The sequence below is a fragment of the Vipera berus genome (assembly GCF_964194415.1).
Source record: "Vipera berus genome assembly, chromosome: 1".
Classification (NCBI taxonomy): Eukaryota; Metazoa; Chordata; class Lepidosauria; order Squamata; family Viperidae; genus Vipera; species Vipera berus.
The window spans coordinates 278,576,833-278,599,244 of record NC_138202.1 but is presented as its reverse complement, the minus strand read 5'-3'; the positions used below and the strand labels follow the sequence as shown (position 1 = coordinate 278,599,244).

The following is a 22,412-nucleotide window of genomic DNA, read 5'->3' as shown; positions in this document are numbered from 1 at the left end:
CAAAGGCATCCAATGTGCATTTCCAGAGAACACTGTAAAATATTATTGCCCTCAAGTAATGCTAATGGAAAAGGGGTGCGGTGGCTCAGTGGGTTAGGACACTGAGCTTGTCAATCAGAAGGTCGGCAGTTTGGCGGGTCAAATCCTGAGTGCCGCGTAACAGAGTGAGCGCCTGTTACTCGTCCCAGCTTCTGCCAACCTAGCAGTTCGAAAGCACGTAAAAATGCAAGTAGAAAAATAGGGACCACTATGGTGGGAAGGTAACAGCGTTCTGTGCGCCTTTGGCATCTAGTCATGCCAGCCACATGACCACGGAAACGTCCTCGGACAAGCGCTGGCTCTTCGGCTTTGAAACGGAGATGAGCACCGGCCCCTAGAGTCAGAAATGACTAGCACGCATGTGCGGGGGAACCTTTACCTTTACCTAATGCTAATGGGCTTCTTAAAGGCAACTGTTTGGCCACTGTATAAAAAGAGTGCAGGAGTAAATTAGTCTGAACTAATATGGCTCTTCTTTCCAATCTTAATACCATAGTTTAGTACATAACAATGTTGCAGCTGAGCTAGAGTAGCTTGTAAACCATGTTACTTTGCAACTGCAAAACCATTCAAGTTGGAAGCTATAAACTGAACCTGAACTTTAGTTGTCTTCTGAATGATACCTTCTCTTATGTATGGATTTCCTAAATATTTTGGAAAGATCTGAAGGTAAAGATCTCCATTATGGAAACTTTCAACCAGATACCAAATAAGGTTCTGTTTATAAGGGAACATGCTATCATTGTTCTTGGAGAAAATTGTCTCAATTTAATTTATTCATATGATAAATGAAGAAAGGAAAAGCCAAAATGGTTCTTTAAAAGGAAAAGATGTTTGGAATTTTTAACACGCCGATCTTTTTGCTGTGGTTAAACAGACTCACTCTAGTTCCTATGAGCAAAAAAGTGTTCTAAATTATATTTAGTGTAAGCAGTGCCTTTTCCCCTGAAGAATGCATAAACCCATGAGCGTACATAATCCTTTTAGAACACACATATTCTTAACTTAAATCATGTGGTGCTTTCTACTGATGGTCCATTGCCCCTTCCAATCCTTTTCAGAAAAAGTTCTACAGCTTACTGAAGGAATGTTTTGATGTCAGGGCATCCAGAATGCTTGAGGCACTTGCGGACCTTCCAAGGGGATGTTTTCCACCACAATGACATCCCAACACTAGATTATAAAATGTTCTTGATTGGTTTTAATAACCAAAGTAATATCTTTTTATCTCTGTATTTCATTTGTGGTTTGTAGCTTTGTTTATCTTGAGAGATGTGGGTGTTTTACTACTCTGGTGGAACCAGTTAACTAAAGAAATGATGAGCTTTCCTTCACTGTGTGTTTTCAAGCCAAGATTAGAAAGACATGAATTTGGATCCTGGAGTTAATGAGCAGTTCAGTTCAGCGCCTATCTAGTCTTTTACAAGTCTTGATTATCTTTATTATGGCTAATTGAGCAGTTGACATCATAAAAGAGTAGAAAATGCAGGAAGCCATGACATAGGGAAGAAAGCATAGACATTGTCTGAAAAGAATAAAATGCCTTAAAATCTGAAACAAGTCTCAGACATCTGCAAGAGTGTAAATGACATTGATGGCAATGCAATACAGTAAGTCTGGATAACAGGGTATTAAAAGTCATTTGCAACTCAATAGTTCTATGTCTATAGCTGAACTACATTGTTCATTTGCCAATCCTTTATAGCAGGGGTGTCAAACTGCTGGCCCACCGGTTGCATCATATGAAGGTTGCGCCCACCCCAACTCCAGCAATGCAAAAAAAAAATCACTATACGTCATGACACGTCACGTGACGTGGCAAGTTTGATACCCGTGCTTTATAGCAATAGCACTTCAACTTGTGTTGTAAGAAAAGTCTTCATTATGGTTCATCCAAGCTGGGAATAAACATGGCAACTGCTTTGGGAAGAAGGTTGTAGTTTATTGGAAAAGAAAGCCAGACAGAAAGATGGTTCCAGCAGAAAAGAAGGGCTGACCACATGTAAGGAGTAGGTTTTTATACCCTTTGGATCCTTTTGTTTAGAGTTGCTTCCTGTTCCTGTTTGAAGCTATTTCCTGTGTCATGAACTTTGGACCTGAGTCTGAGTGTGCTCTTCTGGCATTCTGATGGTGATGGGTCGATCCTATTATGTCCAAAGGTCATGTCCTGCTGGGGTATGTAGATTTTAGGTGTCTTTGTCTTCTTAATGTTCTAGCTCCAACCTTCCTGATGGTTCACATTTGCATATCTATAGAACTGGTTTTTCTGCTTGGGGAACGGAGACCTGAGACTATTAAGAAATCTGGGCATGCTTTCCTGGTTCTTCAGTATCTTTTAGGAAATATATTTTTCTGCCCTTTTAATATTTCCTTCTCTGGGGAGCTGACTTCCCACACTTGCATACCACTTCACAGTGCTTTACAGCCCTCTCTAAATGGTTTACAGGATCAGCATATTGCCCCCCAACAATCTGGGCCCTCATTTTACTGACCTCGCAAGGCTGGAAGGATGAGTCAACCTTGAGCCAGTCAGGATCGAAAGAATCGACGTTCTGGCAGTGAGCAGAGTTAATCTGCAATACTGCATTCTAACCACTGCACCACCACAGCTATTATACCAAAAACTTTACACTGGTTTTTTTTGGTAAGGCAATAGTGCTTCAGTGACAATATGGACTATGTTTTATCCATCTCAGGAATTCTGAAAACATTTTTACCCATGCATGGAGCTGCCCTTGAAAATATTGGAAAACTAGAGTTGACACAGGCAATTATGAGTAGGCCTCCTCATCACCTTTGTTGCATGACCTGGCTGGTTGTCAGTAGGCTTTTCAAGGTGCTGGTGATCACTGATAAAGTTCTTCATGGCAGAGGGCCTGATAACTTAAAGGACTGACTGCCTGGACTCTGCCCAGCCTGTATAATCAGGCACAGCTGGCATGCTCCAAATCCATCCATTAGCCAGTATCACTTGATGAGACCTAGGAACCAGGCCTTCTCTGTCATAGTTCCTGTTATCTGGAATCAAATTCCCCTATCCTGGCAGGGTTTAAAGGGGCTCTGCAAACATGGATCTTTTCCCAGGCTTTGAACTAGAAGAGATGACAATCCTTGGCTAGATTTTAATGGTTGTTGTTCTTCTAGACCAGGGGTGGGGAACGATGGTCCTTTTATGACTTGTAGACTTCAACTCCCAGAATTCCTGAGCCAGCCTGCTCTGGGAGTTGAAGCCCACAAATCATAAAAGGGCCATTGTTCTCCACCTCTGTTCTAGACATTTTAGTTTTTATGTATTTTATTTTCTTTTATTTTGGATTGTTGTTACTATATACCATCCAGAATCACTGTACAGTTGGGCAGCCTTATACATGTAATTAAAAATAACAGAAAATTTAATGAAGACAGACAATACGCATTTTTTTTAAAAAACGAGAAGTTTTCAAAAAAAACAAAAAACCCAAAACACCACAAGATAAAATGGGGTGCTTATCGTCCAGGGCATCTTGAACTATCTTTTCTACTACATCTTTGTGGACTATCTCTTGGACCCCAAGTTGGGCTTCTCTGCTTGTCACAAAGTCCGTGCAGTATGAAGAACCCAAATAACCTTGCAAGGACCACAACAAAGACATTTTTAAAAAAAAAATGGAGAGTTTGTTAAAAAGCAATAAAGGAACAGTACTGGTGGCTAACAGCAGTAACACAGCATATAGATATCATTTTTTTAAAAAATGCTTAGTTTTTGTTTGTCTGCATGATTTATCTGAATGCTGAGATCTTCTTACTTCAGAACATTTTGTCCCATATTTTCTCAGGCCAAATGTGTTTCTAGCAAAAGTGCAAACTAATATTGACCTAAGCATGCTTAAGCTCACTGGAGTCTGGCTGGAAATGAAGCCAACTGAAGAAATCCCTCTTCCAAATTTCAGTCTTTTCCTTGGTTCTGGTCACAGGGATGTTGAGCCTTGGTGTTTTGCCTAATCTGCCCTTGATGGGCGGATTCCACTGCTCCTTCCTTGATGCCCTCCAACCTGGAAAGCAACTTTCAATGGCTTTCCACTCCAAAGGCTTATCTTTTTGGAAGCGGGGGGTTGGGTGGGTGGGTGGGAATGATATTTTTACTCTTCTTCCTCTCTCTTGAGTGAGAAGAGGGGATTTCCATAAATTTCAAAATTCACCTTTTCACTTCTATTTTTAACAGAGCTTAATTACCTATGCTTGCCTCTCTCTAAAAAAAATTTTAACTTTGAAATTTTGATTTTAACATTTTAATTTTTATATGCTTCTGTTATATTCTGATATTTTATGATGCACGGCCCAGAGTCCCTCACTGAGGGAGAAGGGAGAAATGCAAAAAATAAAATAAAATAAAATAAAATAATAAAAAAATAATAAAATATAATAAAATAAAATAATAAAATAAAATAAAATAAAATAAAATAATAAAATAAAATAAAATAAAATAAAATAAAATAAAATAAAATAATAAAATAAAATAAAATAAAATAAAATAAAATAAAATAAAATAAAATAAAATAAAATAAAATAAAATAAATAAAATAAAATTGTATTTATGATAGCCAGCATTTCACTATTGGTTTTTAAAACAGCAAATCACAGTTCAACAGTTCTCCTTGTCACCTGGGATAGAAGCAGAAACAGAGCAAAATTATTTTCAAATTCCCCCTGTTAAAAGAAAAAACCAAATAGACAAACGGTCACACTTCCACTATTGAGTCTACAAACAAAACAATCCTCACCACCACCATCAATGACAACAACAACGGTCCAACCATCTGTGCAGGCATCCAGCATGAAATGAGCATTGACAAGCGAGAGGGAGGCTGGGGGGCAGATGCAGGGAGCCTCACTGCACAGTTGAATGAAAGTTTTTGTGCAGGACAGAGCGAAGTACAGCAAGTAGGCCAGAAATTCCTTTGGCTGGAGGGGCTTGGGAACAAGGGCTCGAAAAAGTCAGGATGGCTTGATTGAAGCCCTGTGCTGTTGTAGGTTCATCAATGACACATAAAGAGAGCCAGTTTGGTCTAATAGTTAAGGCACTAGGCTAGAAAGCATGAAAACGTTGAGTTCAAGTCCCGCCTTAGCCATGAAAGCCAGCTGGGGGACTTTGGGCCAGTCATTCTCTCTCGTCCCAACCCACCTCACAGGGTTGTTGTTGTAGCAGGGAAAATAGGAGGAGGAAGGTGTGTTGGAGAGGTTTGCTGTCTTGACTTATTTGTAAAAATAATAAAGGCAGGATACAAATAAATAAGTAAATAAATAAATGGCTTCAATCATGCAACTACCCATATTCACAATTTCAAATGCAAAAGCCTCAATAAAACATAAATGCAAAATTTAAAATGCAGGAGGGAAAAAGAAAACCTGAAACAATTACAAGGAGAGGATTTCATCCAACATCTGCAAGTCATAGCTAGCCAAGAAAACATGGCAACCTTTGTACTAGTTGTGCAAGTTAGGTCTTGGAGAAGGAAGATTATAAGAAAGATAACTAAAATTTATGATAATCAGGTTTATAGAATATCATATACACTGTGTTGTGTAGTAAGTTCTTTGCTGGCAATAAGCGAGATGAGAGGTTGCAAACAGGAACTTTGCTTTATTGAGAACAGAACAGAACTGAGAACAGAGGCTTCTGCGCAGCTACTTATACAGTTGGCCACTAGGTGGTGGCCAATAGGTTTAAAGGAACCCATTCCCTCCCCAAATCATCCAATGATCCTCTTGGAGACAGCAAGTCTGGCTAGTCAGTGACTGCAACACAGACACACCAACCTTAAGCAGCATTCAAACAGACAGGTGAAACAGTTCAAGTAAAATCCCAATACATTACACACTGTACAAAAATTCATTCTCTCTGGAAACCTCTTACACACAGCTGCCAAACTTTTGCATTCTGGTCACTTTTACAAATTTAATGAGTTTGCTTTGCATACAGTAGTTGGGGAATTGATTTGGGACTTTTTTTTCCCCCAAATTGGGGGAGGGAGGAAATAAGATAATTCTGGTTTTTCACCTTTCAAGGAGAAAAGTGCATTCGAACTCATAGTACACTGGGAGAAAAGAAATACACAGTAAAAACAGGTTGGGTGATGTTTCCTCGGGCTACAGAATAGGACTGTCAGTGCAGCCTCTTCTCTGTAGAAGGCAATGCCATAGCAGTAGTATCTCTTCAAACACAGTTGCCACCCAAGCATCACACTCAATTAATCTGTTTGAAGCATGGACATCAAGCACAAATACCTACTGTAGCCTTGTGGGGGGGACTTCAAAAGGTTGCTTCTTAATGGTTCTGTTGTTTCAGGTCTCAAATGCTGACTGTATGTTTGCTCAGCAAGTCCATTAATTGTCTGAACATTCAAAAATGCCCAGAGATAATTTAAAAACCTAATTGTGTCAGTTTTCAATGTCTCACACACCTCCATTAGCAGCATATCCAGGTCTCAGATCCCCTATCTTCCCAGGAGGATTTGGAACAGTTTGGCTTCCCAGCTCTTCCTTTTGAAATTCATCCTTTAATGGTCCCATACGGTGAGTTAATGGATTTATTTTCTCCTTTTTTATTTTCTTCTTTTAACAGCATCGAGCTCTTGTATATGCACAAAATGCGGCTCCTTCAGCCAGATTCATAGCGAACACTTCCACACAAGGTTTTTGGACCACTCCACATTCAGCTTCCTGCCAGTGTGATTTCGTGCACTATCATTTGCTTTGGAAATCTGAGTCAACTTATTTATGATTGCAAATAATCAGAGTCAATACTAAAATTGATCTTTTTAAAAAAAAAAATCTGGTTCAGGACAGCTTGTCATGGGTCTGACTCATGAATTCTTTGAGCAACTCTTACCTCACACGGCATCTTGGACTCTGTTCTGCAAGGTTGTGTTTGTTTTTTTCTGTTGCTCTTAATGACTCCTCAAACCTATCCAGATTTACTCACTTTTTCTGCCATGACCTACATATACCTATACATATTCTTACCACACTCACCAACCAGAATCCAACAAACAGAACAAAATAAAACAGTTTATGACTTGATCATCGATGCAATCAAGGTGTGGCTGCTTTTATAAATGGTGCAGCAGGATTTGGCCACCTGCACAGTATCACACTGGTCTGATAATAACAGATGCATATGTCCTATTACATCTATGTTGTCTTTGTCTCACCCATTCCATCTTTGAAGCAGCTTAAAATTAAGCTTTAACAGAGAATTAACAGAATTGGAAGTGACCTTGGAGGTATTCTAGTCCAACCCCCTTCTCTAGAAGACCCTATATACCCTTTCAGATAAGTAGTTGTCTAATCTCTTCTTTAAAATCTCCAGTGATGGAACCTCACGACTTCTGAAGGCAAGTCATTCCATTGTTTAATTGTTCTAACAATTGCTCTGTTTTCTGTTAAGAAATTTCTCCTTATTTCTAGGTTGCTTCTCTCCTTGATTAGTTTCCATCTGTCGCTTCTTGTCCTGCCTTCAGGTGCCTTGGAGAATAGGTTGACTCTCTCTTCTTTCCCTCAAATATTGGAATACTGCTATGATGTCACATTAACTGTTCCAGTTTTCCAGATCTGTTTTCCCTCTTCTCTCAACACAAGTTTTGCTATGGACACAATCTGGCAAGTTGCACTGACATTTGATTGCTGATATAGTCAAGGATTTTACTGGACACTTAAGTTGCTGAAGGCACACCATTTTTCCTCGTGAATTTTCTTCTGTTGCCACTTTGGATTGTGTCTAGCAGAGACCACACACCTGACTTCTGCAAGGCATTTGCCTACATTACGGCTCACCAGCACTGTTTAGAGCTTATACATTTCTCACAGACATGAGTTTAGGCTTATTTGAAAGAACATGAGATCTACTTTTTAAACACAGGTTTAGCCCTTTTTGTGAAAGAGCCCAAACCCTGTGCTGCATAAAAGGTCCATTTAAACTAGAAAAGCAATCAAAAGGCAACTGGATTCTGCCTGCAATATGTTGCTAGTTCCTCACCACTGAATGAATTATAGGGTTTTCCTAGCTTCTGACAACAGTGAGTGAGATGTGGCTGTACTTTCTAGTCTTTTTATTGTTTTCTGTTTATTTCCAAGGATATGCACACGAGAACACGTTGACTGGAGGATCAAACTGATCGCTCAGTATCAGTCTCCTGCAGCTGTAGTTTCTATGGCTCTTTATGAAAAGCACCATACTACCTATGTTCCCGGAGGACCAGGGGACATTTTGCTCACTCTATACCAGCTTTGGTGGCACCAAGTGACATGTTAATGAGGAACATTATTATGTAGAGGCAAATAATAATTATGTACATCTAAAACTATTTGCTGTGTTTGTAGGCCACCTATTCCAAACAAGCCCGAAAAGCTTTCCAAAATTAAAAACAGCAACTTGCAGCTTCTCATTTAGTGACCATTTAAATTTACAATGGCACTGAAAATTTATGACTGGTTTCATGCTTATGACTGCTGCAGCAATCCCATGGCCCTATTAGCAAAATTCAGGTGCTTGGTAACTGGTTCGTGTTTATGACGGTTCCAGTGTCGCAGAGTTATGTGATCACCTGTTGCGAACTTCTGACAAGCAAAGTCAGTGAGGGAAGCAGAGTCAGCTAACAGCTGTGGTACTGACTTAACAACTGCAGTGGTCTGGTTAACAACTGTGGCAAGTAAGGTCGTAAGTTGGGGCAAAACTCACTTAACAAATGCCTCACTTAGCAACATAGATTTGGGGCTCAGTTGTGGTCGTAAGTCAAGGATTACCTGCACATTACTCCAACAATCAAACAGCACTCATTCATATCTAAGGCGAAACTTGGCTTTTCAAAGAGTGCTTCTGGGAGCTGGAAATCATGAGGCCACAATACAACTCCGTGGTCACTCGGTGCCAGCACTGTTATTCCCTGCCAGCACTGGCTGGAGGTGAAGCTTACTCATTATCAGTGGCTGGCTGTCTACAGAACGTCAGGCTTTCCTATGTGTAAGGGTTGGTATTTGATTGCTTTTATGGAAGGGGTGCAGTCCTCCCTTGCAAAATGTCTAGGGATAACCTGGTGCACGTCCTCCCATTCCAAACTGTGCCAACTGAAAATGACAAACTAATCAAGCTACATGATGGACCTTAATTCCTCTTTGAGACCCCTTTCTGAATGTCAAAAACACCACGTGGGAGAGGGAACCAGAGGATGTTTTTTTAAAGATCTACTGGAAAGGCTAAGCAGAACAAAATATTTAAAAAAAAAAAACAAAAGAGAAGAAAGCCTGCTGTCCATGGGTTACATAATGGCACCCTTTCTATTTATCCAGTGTTTCCGTGGTTTCCCTGGAGAAGATGAATGTGCCAACTCTGACAAAGCTGGAATCCACTCTATATATGAATATCCAGAGGCCCACTCCAGACTCCCGTTATTTTCCTCCATTGTGCACTCAGCTTGAAAAAGCTCCTTGGCTGAGCGGCATTCTATCGTCCCTATAACCATTCTGAACCTTTACCATTTTCTCATTAGCATGACACTGTAACAAACACAGATTGGTCACCATTTCCTCACGGGCAACCCCCGTCTGCAACGGTCATCAGTTGATTAAAACTCCGTTGAAAACAGACTAACATTTGTGATGCTTGGGATTTTCCCTCTCGTGGTTTCATAGAAGAACGCGCGCACACACACACACACACACAAACACACAAATTTGTATGCTTCTTGAGGAAGAGAGAAAAAACAAATCTGCAGTTTGCCTCTGTAGCTTTTGATTTCCATGATCCCTTTTACTTGTCTTTGCCCTCTCTTCTCTGTAGCACAGTATATTTTGGTAGGTTTTAATTATTCTTAATATTGACTAAGAATTCCCTGAATTTCAGTTTGAAATATGATAAACACACACACACACACAGGCAGATAGTGGCATCTCTGTACTGATGCCAAGAGGTTCCCTTTTCAGGAATCAAAATAACCAATGAATTTGGCCATAAAGAAAATCAGGGAGTTTTATAAGGGAACATTTATCCAAAGCTACTTTCCAAATGTGCAAGTAAGTTGGCCTGAAAAAAAGGAAAGAATTTTTTTTCTTATATAGAAAAGGGACACACCAAGAGGCTGCTTGATTACCATGTCCCTTTTCTTCAAATCATCTCATTTCCCCAAATCTCTGGAATCAGGCTGCCTGAGAACATGCCAAGCCTATGAGGGAATTCCACCCCCACCCTGGTAGCTTCTGAAGTTTTCTTGGTCTTCAAACAAGAGAGAATCCCAACCTTTCAGCAGCTGAAGTAGGGCTTCAAGCCTCTCTGGGTGTGCCATCTGTCACTATAAGATGCAAAACCAGTTTAGCGATTCTATGTCTTTACAAAAGGCATACCCCACCCCAGCAGCTGCAACCAGCCCATTGTTCATTTCAGGCCACTGAGCATTTTTATCTCTCTCCCCCCCCCCGCCCCCCAATCCCACCAGGTGCTGTCTGCCTGCCACCAGCTGCTCCACTAGCTTGGTGGATTTCTGTTACACTTTATGGGACTTCAATAGAGGTTGTTTCCTAATCTGGCATTTCTTTTTTAAAACAGTGATCTGGTTGCTTTGCAAAATAGGACAGTAGATCTATATGTGGTACACTTAGGGAATGTTTAATGTTTACTTTAAGAGTGCATAGCTCAGAATATTCAAGTCTGTGATGCCCAAATCTTCTGAGTACAAAGAACCATTCTGGAAAATCACACATGTAACAATTGCGCCTATATTTTACAGAGAAAGAGAGAGAATGAGAGAGAGAGAGGGAGGGAGGGAATGTCAATCTTTAGATGTATACTGTGCATACTGGAGCAAACTTAACAAAGAATCTGATCATTATACAATACCACTATTTTATTGAAATGCCATCCCCAAAGTAAAGAAACAATCAAAACAATAAAACGATAATAAATTTGAGAAGAGGAATGTGATGTATTTGTCGACACCTCTCAGTGCACAGCACGGGTGCTTTTTAAAAGGTTAATTGAGGATTTAAACTTGTACTTTTAAAGCCACTGAGGTTTACTTGTGGTCATATTTGATATCTTCAGACTAATCATATGTAAAAGATACATTCTTTTGATAAGAAATTTCTGTCTGGATGTATGTTGCCCTTTATTGCTGTGTAGGCCCACTTAAGCCCACCTACAGAGAGCACTAGAGTTTTTCACACATCCCACCTGATTCTCCTTGTAATTTGGAACTTCTGCCTGCAACACACCTCATCTGTTCCATCACGATTCTATCAGTGACCACACTGGACTTTTTTTTTTTTTTGTAAGAAGTGGGAAAAATTCTTCTCTTACAACAGTTGCCCTAAAAGGAAGAGGAAACCCATGAGCTGGCAGGCATCTGCCAGTGAATGCTTCGCTTAGCTCTGCCCTCCGTGATGCTTTTTCCTGTTGTTCTGACGTTGTGACTTTCCACCTGCCTCCTCCACTACAACCACCAGCAGTCATTCCGAATGCAGCAGCACATGTGGGGCTGAGTGGCTGAGTCCTCAGTTCTCTCCAGCAAGTTACAGTGGTTACAGCCAAGCGGTTATGCTGCTTCTCTCCTCCTCTGCAGTTTGCGTAAGGTGAAAAAACTCGGGCAGAGACCCTTTCCTGGTAAGTTTGCAAGATAAGCATATGGAAATGATCAGGACAGTCCTGTACTTTGGGGGGGGGGGGTTGAATCAGAAAAAAAGATTTCAGATAGCTTGCAGCCCAATCCCCCAGCCAGCTTAGCTACCTTGTACTGCTGACAAAATGCTTGTTCATTATGAACTCTGGGATAAGGCTTGACTGATTGATAAATTCTTAGCATATACTGTATGACTTGATTTATTTTAGTGAGTTATTCATGTCCTCCCTTGCTGTTTCAAACCATAGAATATTCGTTCAGCTTAGCATGTGATTAACAAGTGGTTTTCAGAGCTGCTATAACATCGTGCTATGAAGGATTATCTGTAGGATTTGCTCATTCAGATTTGTTTCGGCAAGTTACAATCTTTTTTTTCTCTCTCCAGAGAGTAGAATTGCTGTTTATAGAGCGGTCAAGCCTCCTTTTTGTTTGGGGCATTTTTAAAAATCAGAAATCAAAGACAATAAACAGAAAAAAATGAATTACTTAGGCCATCTTAAATTACTTAGTCTGTATCGAGTTTAATTTTGCAACATGAAAAGGTACAGTTGTGTGCTTTAGCAGATATTGCTAATATCATTCTTGTCCTCTGAAACAGGCAAAAAAGAGAAACCCAGGAAAGCAAGATCATTAAAGGTGTAACAGTTTGGTTACTGATGAAGGTGCTAAACAGTTGCCATGCAGTGAGTACCTTTTCTCTTCATATTCCTCTCTCTAGAAGTGCTGCAAATGAGTGCTGCTGAAACTAGATTTCTGATTGTATTTTTCCTTTGTTTTACTTTACAGCCCAAAAGTTTAAATGCAAAAGAGATGGAGGCTTTAACTGCACACTCATCAGAGGTAAACACACATAAAGCCCTTTGCTGTTTCTATGTATTAGAGTTTGTGATTGTAAGCGTACTTCTTATGGGGCTCCGTGAGACTTACTTCTGAGTAAACTCACTCAGAGTTGTAGAGCACATGCTATGCTTTTGTAACGTCATGGTCAATCATTCCTGCTAAGCTTTAGCTTATGAGGGGAAAAAATGGAGTTATTTTTAATAGAACTTTAATTCTAGCCAATGTTTTATGATAGTACACTTAATCTTTTGCTTGCGTCTTCATCCTTACTGAATTCAAATCACCTTAAAGACTGAATGAAATGAAAACTCTTGAACTGCCATCCACACTCATTAGTAATTTTAGGAAGTCTGTTTAAACATGAATGAGTGTGTTATGCTCCCTGCTACAGTTCAAGCCAAAGGAACAAGATTTGTGCTCATAATAGAGTACAGAACAGAAATATGTAAGGCTGCAGTCTGGATTATAATGTCCAAATTCTAAACACCTGTTACTTCAAAAACCTATTAATTTCAGTGAGCCTGTTTCCAGTGCAGTTAGCAATCACTTTATAGCCTTACTTGGATGTATGGCTGACATCCAAAGAGCAGCTCGCATAAAACAGCTCGCATTTGCCCTGGGAGATTCCTGGCTGCAATCCTCTCTATCACACATTAATTCCTGTCTGAAATGTATCTGTTTAACTTTTCTTCTCACCCACCCACCTTTCCCTGCAGGCCCTCATTACTCACTCAAATTTAGAATAAATCCATTGACATCGGTAGACATCTAGTTAGTCCTGAATAATAAAAGACCCATTGATGTCAATAGTAACCGTGGCCAATGGTTTGAAACCAACCATGTTTTGCTTGTTATCATGTTTTGGATTTATATTATTTCCAGAGCTCACTAAGGATTCCTTTCAGCAAAGTAAACAGGATAGTTGAGGACAGTTTTAATATTTATTGTTGCTTCTGTTTAATGTTTGGTTAAGTGCCATGCAATTCAGTGTTGCAACTGAATGCATCCTTTCCTGTAATGAGGGTGTGGGTTTTGTCTGTTTGTTTTGAGGAACTGAGCAACGTGATGTTTTACAGCTTTATAAGAATCTCTGCTACACGATGGATTGATGATTTTTACTGACTTTTTTAAATTTCAGGAGGATCTCAAAAAACGTCATTTCTTCATGACATGTGATAATGAAGATGAGTCATGTCAGCTGATCGGTATGTGTGCAGGAACAGGAACAGTGGGATTCTGCTAAGCCCAACGTACCTTGAACTTTGTTCTCTACAAGTGAGAGGCATTTATCCTGCTCTTTTGGATGATGCAGGAAGTGACAGGATGAGTCCCAAGCTCTGTCTTGGTCAAGGGATTGGATAGTTGACTATCCTTCTGGCACTGAGGATGGCCACATTTTTTATGTAGTAGTCACAGGCTGGTGGGTTCTCAGGTTTAAATCATAACTTATAACTCTAAATTGCCCCCTGGTGGCAATATATATACATCTAAAATGTCTAGAGCTGTAAACTGGTTGGTTGGCTGGCTGGCTGGCTATTCTAGGACAAACCATAGGATGACAGGTTAACTGCCACCACTGATGGTTGAAACACAGGCTGATTTCCTTAAAAAGGGGATTGTGGATAAAATGTAAATCTGCAAGTGATACAAAATGCATGGTTCCAGCAAGAACAGAGTTAGAGGTGGAGAATTTACAACTGGGTTGATAGTAGAACAGAAGTCCCATTTTAATTAAGCTAGGTTTGGGATCAGTTCAAAAGTGATATATTTGCCACAATGAACATTCTCAATCACTTTTGACAAGAAACCAATTTTTACCTCTGATACCAAGAACAACTGGGCCGGCCTTTTTTGCTACTAATTTACAGTTTTGCAAACTGCATTTGTTTAGATTCAATTGATCTGGTCGTTCCTTCTAGCATTGCTGGATGCTTAATAAGGAGTATAACTATAGCAACTTTTCCCAATTTGCAATAGACTACAAAGCTCATTACCCCCAGTCCATGTTTAGCCAGTTTATTTTATTTTATTTTATTAGTTTTCTATACCGCCCTATTCCCGAAGGACTCATGGCGGTTTACAGGGCAGCATATAAAAGACAATATAAAAAGATAATATAAAATGAAAATGAATTAAATTAATTAAAGCCCAACAATTAAACAATATTAAAAAGCTAAAACCCCTTCAGTCCAGGCCTGATAGATTGAAAAGCCAGGTTTTCAGGTCCCGGCGAAATGAACGCAGATCGGGGGCGGTCCAGAGTTCCACAGGTAAATCATTCCAAAGGGCAGGCGCACCCAGAGAAAATGCCCTCCCTCTGGGGATCACCCGCCCAGAGGGTGATTGGCAATTAGTTTGGCAATTAGTCAGAATAGGAGCTACAGTCTAAAGCAGGAGTGTCAAACTCGCTACGTCACGTGATGAGTCGCAATGTATTGCGACTTTTTTGCCATTGCCAGCAATGGGGTGGGCGCAGTTTCGCTATGATGCATCCAGCCTGCGGGCCGGCAGTTTGACACCCCTGGTCTAAAGCATCCAAAGATAATTTTGTTGATAATAGGTGATTCATATAATTCTATAGCCCTATATTCATGTATCCAGTGCTGCTGTCACTCATTGGTTGCACATTATTCCTACTCCTTTTGTTCTTCCAACAGATCGTCACAGGAAAAGAAAGAATGTAATATCTTTGCCATTTATGTTCAGACGGTCTACCCATGAATCAGAATCTGAGTTGAAACCACCTCTGTTTGATTTCCCTCTGTCACTTATTTGCGGTGCTGAAGATACGCTGCCCAAATCTATACAGGTAAATAAGCAGTAGGGTATTGTATCTATCTTATATGAATAGTGTTCTGCGCTTTGTCTGCATAAGATAATCCCTAACATAAGCAACAGGAGGATTTTCTTCCTCCTACTAGTCATATATGGAAGAAGTTGAATTACGATTAAACATGTTATTTAAAATAATTCAAATCTATGCCAAGCAAACTCTTCTCTAAGGCTAAGCTGAATCATGAGTTGTACAGCATATTACTGAAGTTTTACAATATTGTGTCAAGAATTTTGCTTCTGAAGGGAGAAAGGAATTTCTACTTAAGTCTGGGATAGCTAAAAAGCAAACAGTCTAAAAGCTAGGGAAAATATGGGGAGGGAAAAAATGATTAAGGAAGGAAAGGGAACAGTTGTATGTAACTCAGGAAGTCAGTATCATAATGTATATAAATGTTGTCCTGCCAAATACAGTACATGTCACTGAAAAGGTGAGCATAGAATAATGATGGAGTTCAGTTCTCTGTCTGGAACTTAACACATGTGAAATTATTTTTATTCCTGTTCACATTGTAGGACATCCTTACAATACTCTTCCAGAAAGGACCATTTACTGAAGGGATATTTCGAAAAGCTGCCAATGAGAAGGCACGCAAGGAGCTGAGAGAGGAATTAAATGCTGGAGACAACGTTGCCTTAGGGAAAAAATCTGTTTATCTGCTAGCGGTGGTTTTTAAGGTATACATCTGTTAATTTGGTTTCTTATTATAGGTTCCAGTTTCTCAAGTATTAGGAAGAGATATTCCTAAAACCAGTGCAGTTAGGAAATAAATTCTGCTATTGTTGCATTTTATGTATTTAGCCTCCAATGGAAAATGGTAGGAGACAGAGCTGCTGTTCTTATGATCTGTCTCTGACTTTGGGATACACAATCCCAGGAAACTGTGGTATGAACCAAACTGAAAGAGTTCCAAGATGCATGTTGGCTGTAAGTTGCCTACCATGGCTTAACTAAAGGTTGTTTCTTGCAGGATTTCCTCCGAAGCATTCCCCACAAATTGTTGCTGACTGAGCTTTACAATGAGTGGATGACAGCATTAGAAAAAATGAATCATCAAGAGAAAATTGAAGCCATGAAAGAGTAAGTGGACCTCTCTCCAAGGGTGGCTTTTTGTTGTTCTGTAATAAGCAACCCAAATAGATACAGATTCTGAAATCCTTACTTGGATGCTTGCAGACAAATAGCTCTTAACTCAAGAAATCAGGAAGCATTACATGATTCCCTCTTTAGTCCCACTCATGTAACAAAAAAGCTATGGGAGAGAATTATGAATGGGAAATGACATAATCAGTTCCTTTCCACATTCTGCTCCCCACGCCCCCCCCCCGCAAAAAAAATCTCATCAATGAAGCAAAGCAGGGTAAAAGTTTTATCTGGAAAAGTTGAATGATGCCAGAGGAAATGATATCTAAGACTATACACTTCAGATTAAAGTTTTACAACAGGGGTGTCAAACTACCGGCCCATGGGCCGGATACATCATACTGAAACCACACCCATCCCATTGCCGGCAATGGAAAAAAAGTCGCAATACATTGTGACATGTCACATGACATTGCAAGTTTGACACCCCTGTTTTACAACATCTCCTATCTATTCTGAAGTGAAATAAAATTGAAAAAGCTGTATTGAAGTGAAACCCTCTGCCTGCTTAAAATGACACTAATTTTTAATGGGTCATGCTGTCAAGTAAGCTTGGCTAATAGTGTAGCCAACCAAAAGATCTCCTACAATTTTCACTCTGTCTGTCATTCTCATTGAATTCAATAGAACTTCTTCCCCAAAAAACATGGTTAGATTTGTGTTTTGTTGCAGTTTCAGATACTTTCTTGTGACTAGACATGTGTGGGATTCCATATTTTTTATTCATCTTTATTGAAAGTTGGGGAACTATTCATAGTGGGCAAACAGGAGGAAGAATGAATCTCTGAGGCACACACTAGCAATGGGGAGAGTAAAAACATAAATGGCTTTTGCAATAATGCCATTTTTCCCTTCCTTCCATTTCAAAGGCTGGGAGAACATGAGTGGGGGAGAGCAGTAATATCATCCCATAATCAAATCTGACTGACTTCATGACAACACAATGCCATCAAATCATTTCAGATTTGAAGCTATGCCAAAATACAATGCAAGGAATAAAATGTGCTTAACTCTGACTATGCTTACATTCCTACATACCTACATACATAGAATGAGAGGGTCCCATGAATCAAACCAGTGAATATGGATAGTCCTTATTTAGCAACCTCTTCTTTCAGTGACTGTTTGCAGTTACAATGGTGATGAAAATGTAACTTTGCGACCAGTCCTCACATTTATGACTTTCACAATTCTGTAAAGCAAAGGAAAGTCATGGTTTTACTTAGCAACTGCTTTACTTTAACAACCAAATTGTCAGTCCCAATGGTGTTGCTAAACAAGGAATACCTGTAATATCTCAGCTGATGAATAAGGAATATCACCTAATGAAAAAAACAGATGTGCATATTATACAAATCTTATACAAATTTAATTATAAATTCAAGAGCATTTTACCCCATAATTTCCCAGGAGACAAAACAATTTCTGCTTGGTGTCTACTCAGGCATTTATGTCTACCTGCTATGAATTTATCTAGCTAGCTAGCTAGTAGCTTTGGAACTGCCCATCTCCTGCACAGAGAAACTCACAATGAATTCACTCACTGGGACTTTTGAATGGGAACTTTGGGTAACCACTTTAAATCAATACTTCCACATTTTAGAGGAAGTATTACTCATATAAGTGAATGCAAAGTTTATCTTAAAAATAAAAAAACCAGAAGCTACAATCTGAGGATGACTCCCCCCCCTCCCCTTATGTTCATTTTTGCAGGGTTGCAAGCAAATTGCCACAGCTAAATCTTCATTTGCTCAAATACTTGCTTTCTCTTCTTCACCACATCAGCAAAAACTCAAAAGTCAACAAAATGGATTCTAGTAACCTCGCCATCTGTTTTGGACCAACAATGTTGAGTCCAAATTGTGACAAAAGCCTGCCACTTGAAATCCAAAAAGAATTGGCTATTAAGGTACCTTCGTCTTCTTTTCACCTGTTCCACATTGTCTTTTGTCTTTGACTGTTTTTTCTCCAGAAGTATTTTATTCTTACTGGAAAGCAAGGCAGGAAAAGGCAATAATTCTGTGTGTTGTTTTTATGCTTGTACTCTTCAAGGCCGGAATTTACATGTGGATTTCCTATCAAGATATTCTTAATATATAGTTCTTCGTATATACTGTAGATTCCACTAATAATTTAATGTTGAAATGACTCCAAGTTAATCTCTGATTTACATTCTTTGTTTGGCTTGCTTAGGTGAAGGCACTGGTGGAATTCCTCATTAATAATTGTTCAGATATATTTGGAGAAGAAATCTACTCACTGCTCTGTAGGAATAGTGATAATTCCCTCGATATGACAGGTACCCTGATTTTGCATGGCTTTGAAGTGTATATTTAAAACAGAGGCTGGCTAATCATTTTTCTCTGAATATGCTTAGATTACATTGAAAGTACTATTTAACAATGTTTGATTCTAGTTACTAAGGAAGTGGCAAAAAATAACCAACCAGTAAGAACAGTAAGCCATTTCTAAATGTTAACCACAGTATATCTTAAGAGTTTCACAAGAGAATTGCCTATCATTGAGGTTCCTTTCAAACCAGGGTAGAGAAACAGAAATAATATATGTAAAGTTTTGGGAAGATTTATCAGAGAGACTGGGTCCAATGTGTAGGTATCAAATTATTATATAGCATTATAGGGTATTTTTGGTAAAACCACTGATTATTTCTAAGTTTCATATAAATATGGTTCGTTTTTTGTTCCTCTTTCTGTTTTTTATCATTTTTCTTTTCATGGACAATTTAGTTTAGTTTTGTTATTAGTTTTGTTATTTTTATGTAACTTGATCCTTAAAGTTTTGTATCCTCTTTTTTTTTTAAATCCTTTTCACTATGTTGGGCAGGAAGCCTTTATTCCTCAATTGCAAGTGATGTTCACATACTTTATAGCTGTTAGTGACCACTGACTTATTTGTGGTTCTGTCCATTAGTCTCAACATTTCCTTTCCTTCTTCCAGAAATGTCAGCACCAAACCAGCATCGTGATTCTGCTTACGACAGCACAGACCTTGAAGGGGAATGCAGTCTCAGTGACCTTCAACACAAGGGCTCATTCCACACTAGCAGGCCAAGCAGTACAGAACTGTACCCCAAACAGCCATGGACCCAGATCCCTTCTGGCTTGTCCCTGGCCCGTTTTAAAACAACAATGAAGAAACTTGAGAGGAGGTCCTCAGAACCAGAATTGCAGTCTTCCAAGAATTGCCAAAAAGGCTGTGTGAAACTTCCAAAACTTTCCAAAAGTGAAGAGAATTTTATTCTGCAGAAGGAATTGGGACTGAAGGGTAGAGAGCTGAGAATGGGAACCCAGACAGTTGAAGAATCCCATCCTTCAGGTCTCTACAGGAGCAAAAAACCATCAAATCTCAGGATCAAAGCCAACTTACCCTCAGAATTATCAAGTGATTCCTTACTCAGTGCATCTTCTTCCAGTTCACTAGACAGTGCCTCCTCGGTCTCGGACTCTTCTGTCTTCACTAGCTCACCACTCTCGTCACCTGCCATCTTCAAGAACAATGTCTTAACTCGGCCACGGTCCTTCTCTACCAAAACTTCAAATGGAAGTGACAGTGGTGTCTCAGAGCTCAAGAAACACTCCATGTCATTTTCTGTGGCAACCCGCAAGAAGATGCTGGCCAAAAAGGGGCCAAGAAAAGAAAGACCATTTTCCTGTCAAATTGTTCAAGCAACTCATGAGACTGTTCCCAGTCCAGAACCCTCAGGCTGTCTACTAAGATCCCGTTTTATGTCAGCGGTTGAAGTGTTCCGACTTGTAGATCAAAATAAACCTAGAAGGCCTCCTTCCTATGAAGAAGCAACCAAACACTTTTCTCCTGATAGATTTTCCTCACACAACAATTTAAGAGCTCATTCTCTGAGGCTTACCAAGGTTCCTCAGGATTCTGCATCTCAATGTCTGAGGCTCAAGAAAGAGATCACAAACAAAGCAAATGAGAACCATTTTAAGGATAGACACTCTTTGGTCAATGACTCCCAGGACCAAACACCAGTTGTGGATTTTGTTATTGGAATACATTCACGGGCAAATTTGCCTCTGACTCCTCAAGTGTACCGTCTCAGGACCATGTCTGGGTCATATCAAAAGAACAAACAAGAATATGTGACACTACAGAACAATCAGATAACTTTTGAGCACTTACAACGTGCAAAAGAATCCTATGTTTAACTTAATTTTCTCATTTCATTAGAAATGTATATATTTCATACTGGGCACGGAAGCAAGACTTTTGCCAAACATTATTGCCTAAGCAGATATAAATCCAACTTTCCATAAAATTGTATTTTTTGTCTAGCAACCTGTGTAATGTGTTTTGCTTTTTGGCCCATTTTGTACAAAATAATTATGTCCTAATCTGGGCTTGGCTATTCCCATGAACGTAAAAGCACATTTTAAAACCAATGTAATACGTCCTTTTAGCTTTATTCACTTTGTTCCCCTGAATTAGTGATTTCTTCTTTTTCTGTTAAAAGTCTAGACAGGGATCCAATATAAACAGAAATAGAGAAGTAAAAGATATGGGGAAATGCTGCAGAGATCTTGAGCCAATCTCTATCATATGACCAAGGAAAAGTATAGTTTTCAACAGACCTGGCTCTGCTGTTTCGTCTGGTTTTGCGTTTCTCAAGTGATACAGTTTCTTCCACCACCACTTCCTATTTGTAAAGAATTTCCAACTGAACTAAACCTCAATGTTGTGAAATGGTTCTTGCAGTAGAAACAGTGAGACTTTCTGTTTCATGATACTATCCCTGAAAATTCTAATAATCTAAGTTTCCTTCTGGAACATATCGCACTGGGACCGGGGTGAGCATGAGAGAAATAGTCTGAATGTACTGTATAAGAAAGCCTTTCTAAATTATTTTAGTCTTCCCCAACTTCATACATTTCAGAAATGTTGAAATGGCAAATCTCAGCTGTGTAATCTGGGAATTCAGAAGGATGCCCTAACTCATCTGGAAAATGCCAAATTGAAGAAACCCTGACTGAATATTCATGTAGATCAACATTGTGTAGCTTGATGTTTCCTCATAATTCCAGAAGTCAGATCAAAGGTGTTGAATATAAACTTTATTATATCAAACAACTATAAATATTACTCATTGTATAATGCCATAATGTGGTTTATTTGTTTGGCTTCAATGTGGTTTGTGGACTCGGCAGAAATATTGGGATCAAAACAGGACCTATCAAGGATGTACCTGAAGAATGCTGGGTGATGTAATGGTTCTGCCACCTCCTAAGGTCCTTATCTTCCTGATCTATCCCTCAAGCAGCCACACAAATTATTTAGCCCTGAAGTTAATGCAATGGATGCTGTTCCATCCCCCATGAGGATAGATGAACCATGAGGATTTTAGCTGGGGAGGCTGCTTGATCACAGACTCTGTGACCACCAGATCATATTACATGAATGCTTTTTAAGGACCCAAAAAGTGAATATTTCCAGAAGGAGTAGGAGGTGTTGTTCTTCTTGTTCTTCATACTTTCAGATGAAAGATATGATCCAACTAGCAAGCCCAGATACAGCTTGCATAAAAGTCTCACACAGGTCCCCATATTCACAAGGTCAGTTGCAGAAAACATCACAAGGTCCTATATGTTCAGTGCATCCTTTTATAGTTTATTAAATGGAAGTAAATGGTTATTTGGGAATGAGTTAGGTGGATCTGGTATGGTTAATACATTGTGTTTGATTCTTTTTCCACCCATATGACTGAAATCTATGGATATTACATGTATTTATTAACCAGGCTGAGGAAAACATACACACACACAGTTTCATTTAAAAACTATAGAAGATGGGGCATTGGAAATCACAGCTGTTTATGTTCCATGCAAAGCAAATCATTAACATGGAAACTAAAAATCAAAGTCAGATTGTTGCTGGTG

At 39.3% G+C, this 22,412-nt stretch overlaps 1 protein-coding gene across 1 annotated transcript; it reads left to right on the top strand.

Annotated features, from left to right (window-relative positions):
* The first annotated feature begins 11,513 nt into the window (after positions 1 to 11,513).
* Positions 11,514 to 21,500, top strand: TAGAP (T cell activation RhoGTPase activating protein). The gene is made up of 10 exons (XM_081315405.1): positions 11,514 to 11,668; positions 12,283 to 12,367; positions 12,471 to 12,524; positions 13,663 to 13,729; positions 15,182 to 15,333; positions 15,873 to 16,034; positions 16,328 to 16,437; positions 18,214 to 18,409; positions 18,694 to 18,799; positions 19,459 to 21,500. Exons 2-10 carry the CDS (start codon positions 12,341 to 12,343, stop codon positions 20,685 to 20,687), a joined length of 2,103 nt encoding a protein of 700 aa, XP_081171531.1. The 5' UTR covers positions 11,514 to 11,668; positions 12,283 to 12,340; the 3' UTR covers positions 20,688 to 21,500.
* The last annotated feature ends 912 nt before the right edge of the window (positions 21,501 to 22,412 follow it).

Coding starts and splice junctions, on each gene's coding strand:
- TAGAP (XM_081315405.1), top strand. CDS start 12,341: ATGAAGGTGCTAAACAGTTGCCATGCA. Junction 12,368..12,470: donor TGCTAAACAGTTGCCATGCA/GTGAGTACCTTT, acceptor TTTACTTTACAG/CCCAAAAGTTTAAATGCAAA. Junction 13,730..15,181: donor TGAGTCATGTCAGCTGATCG/GTATGTGTGCAG, acceptor TTCTTCCAACAG/ATCGTCACAGGAAAAGAAAG.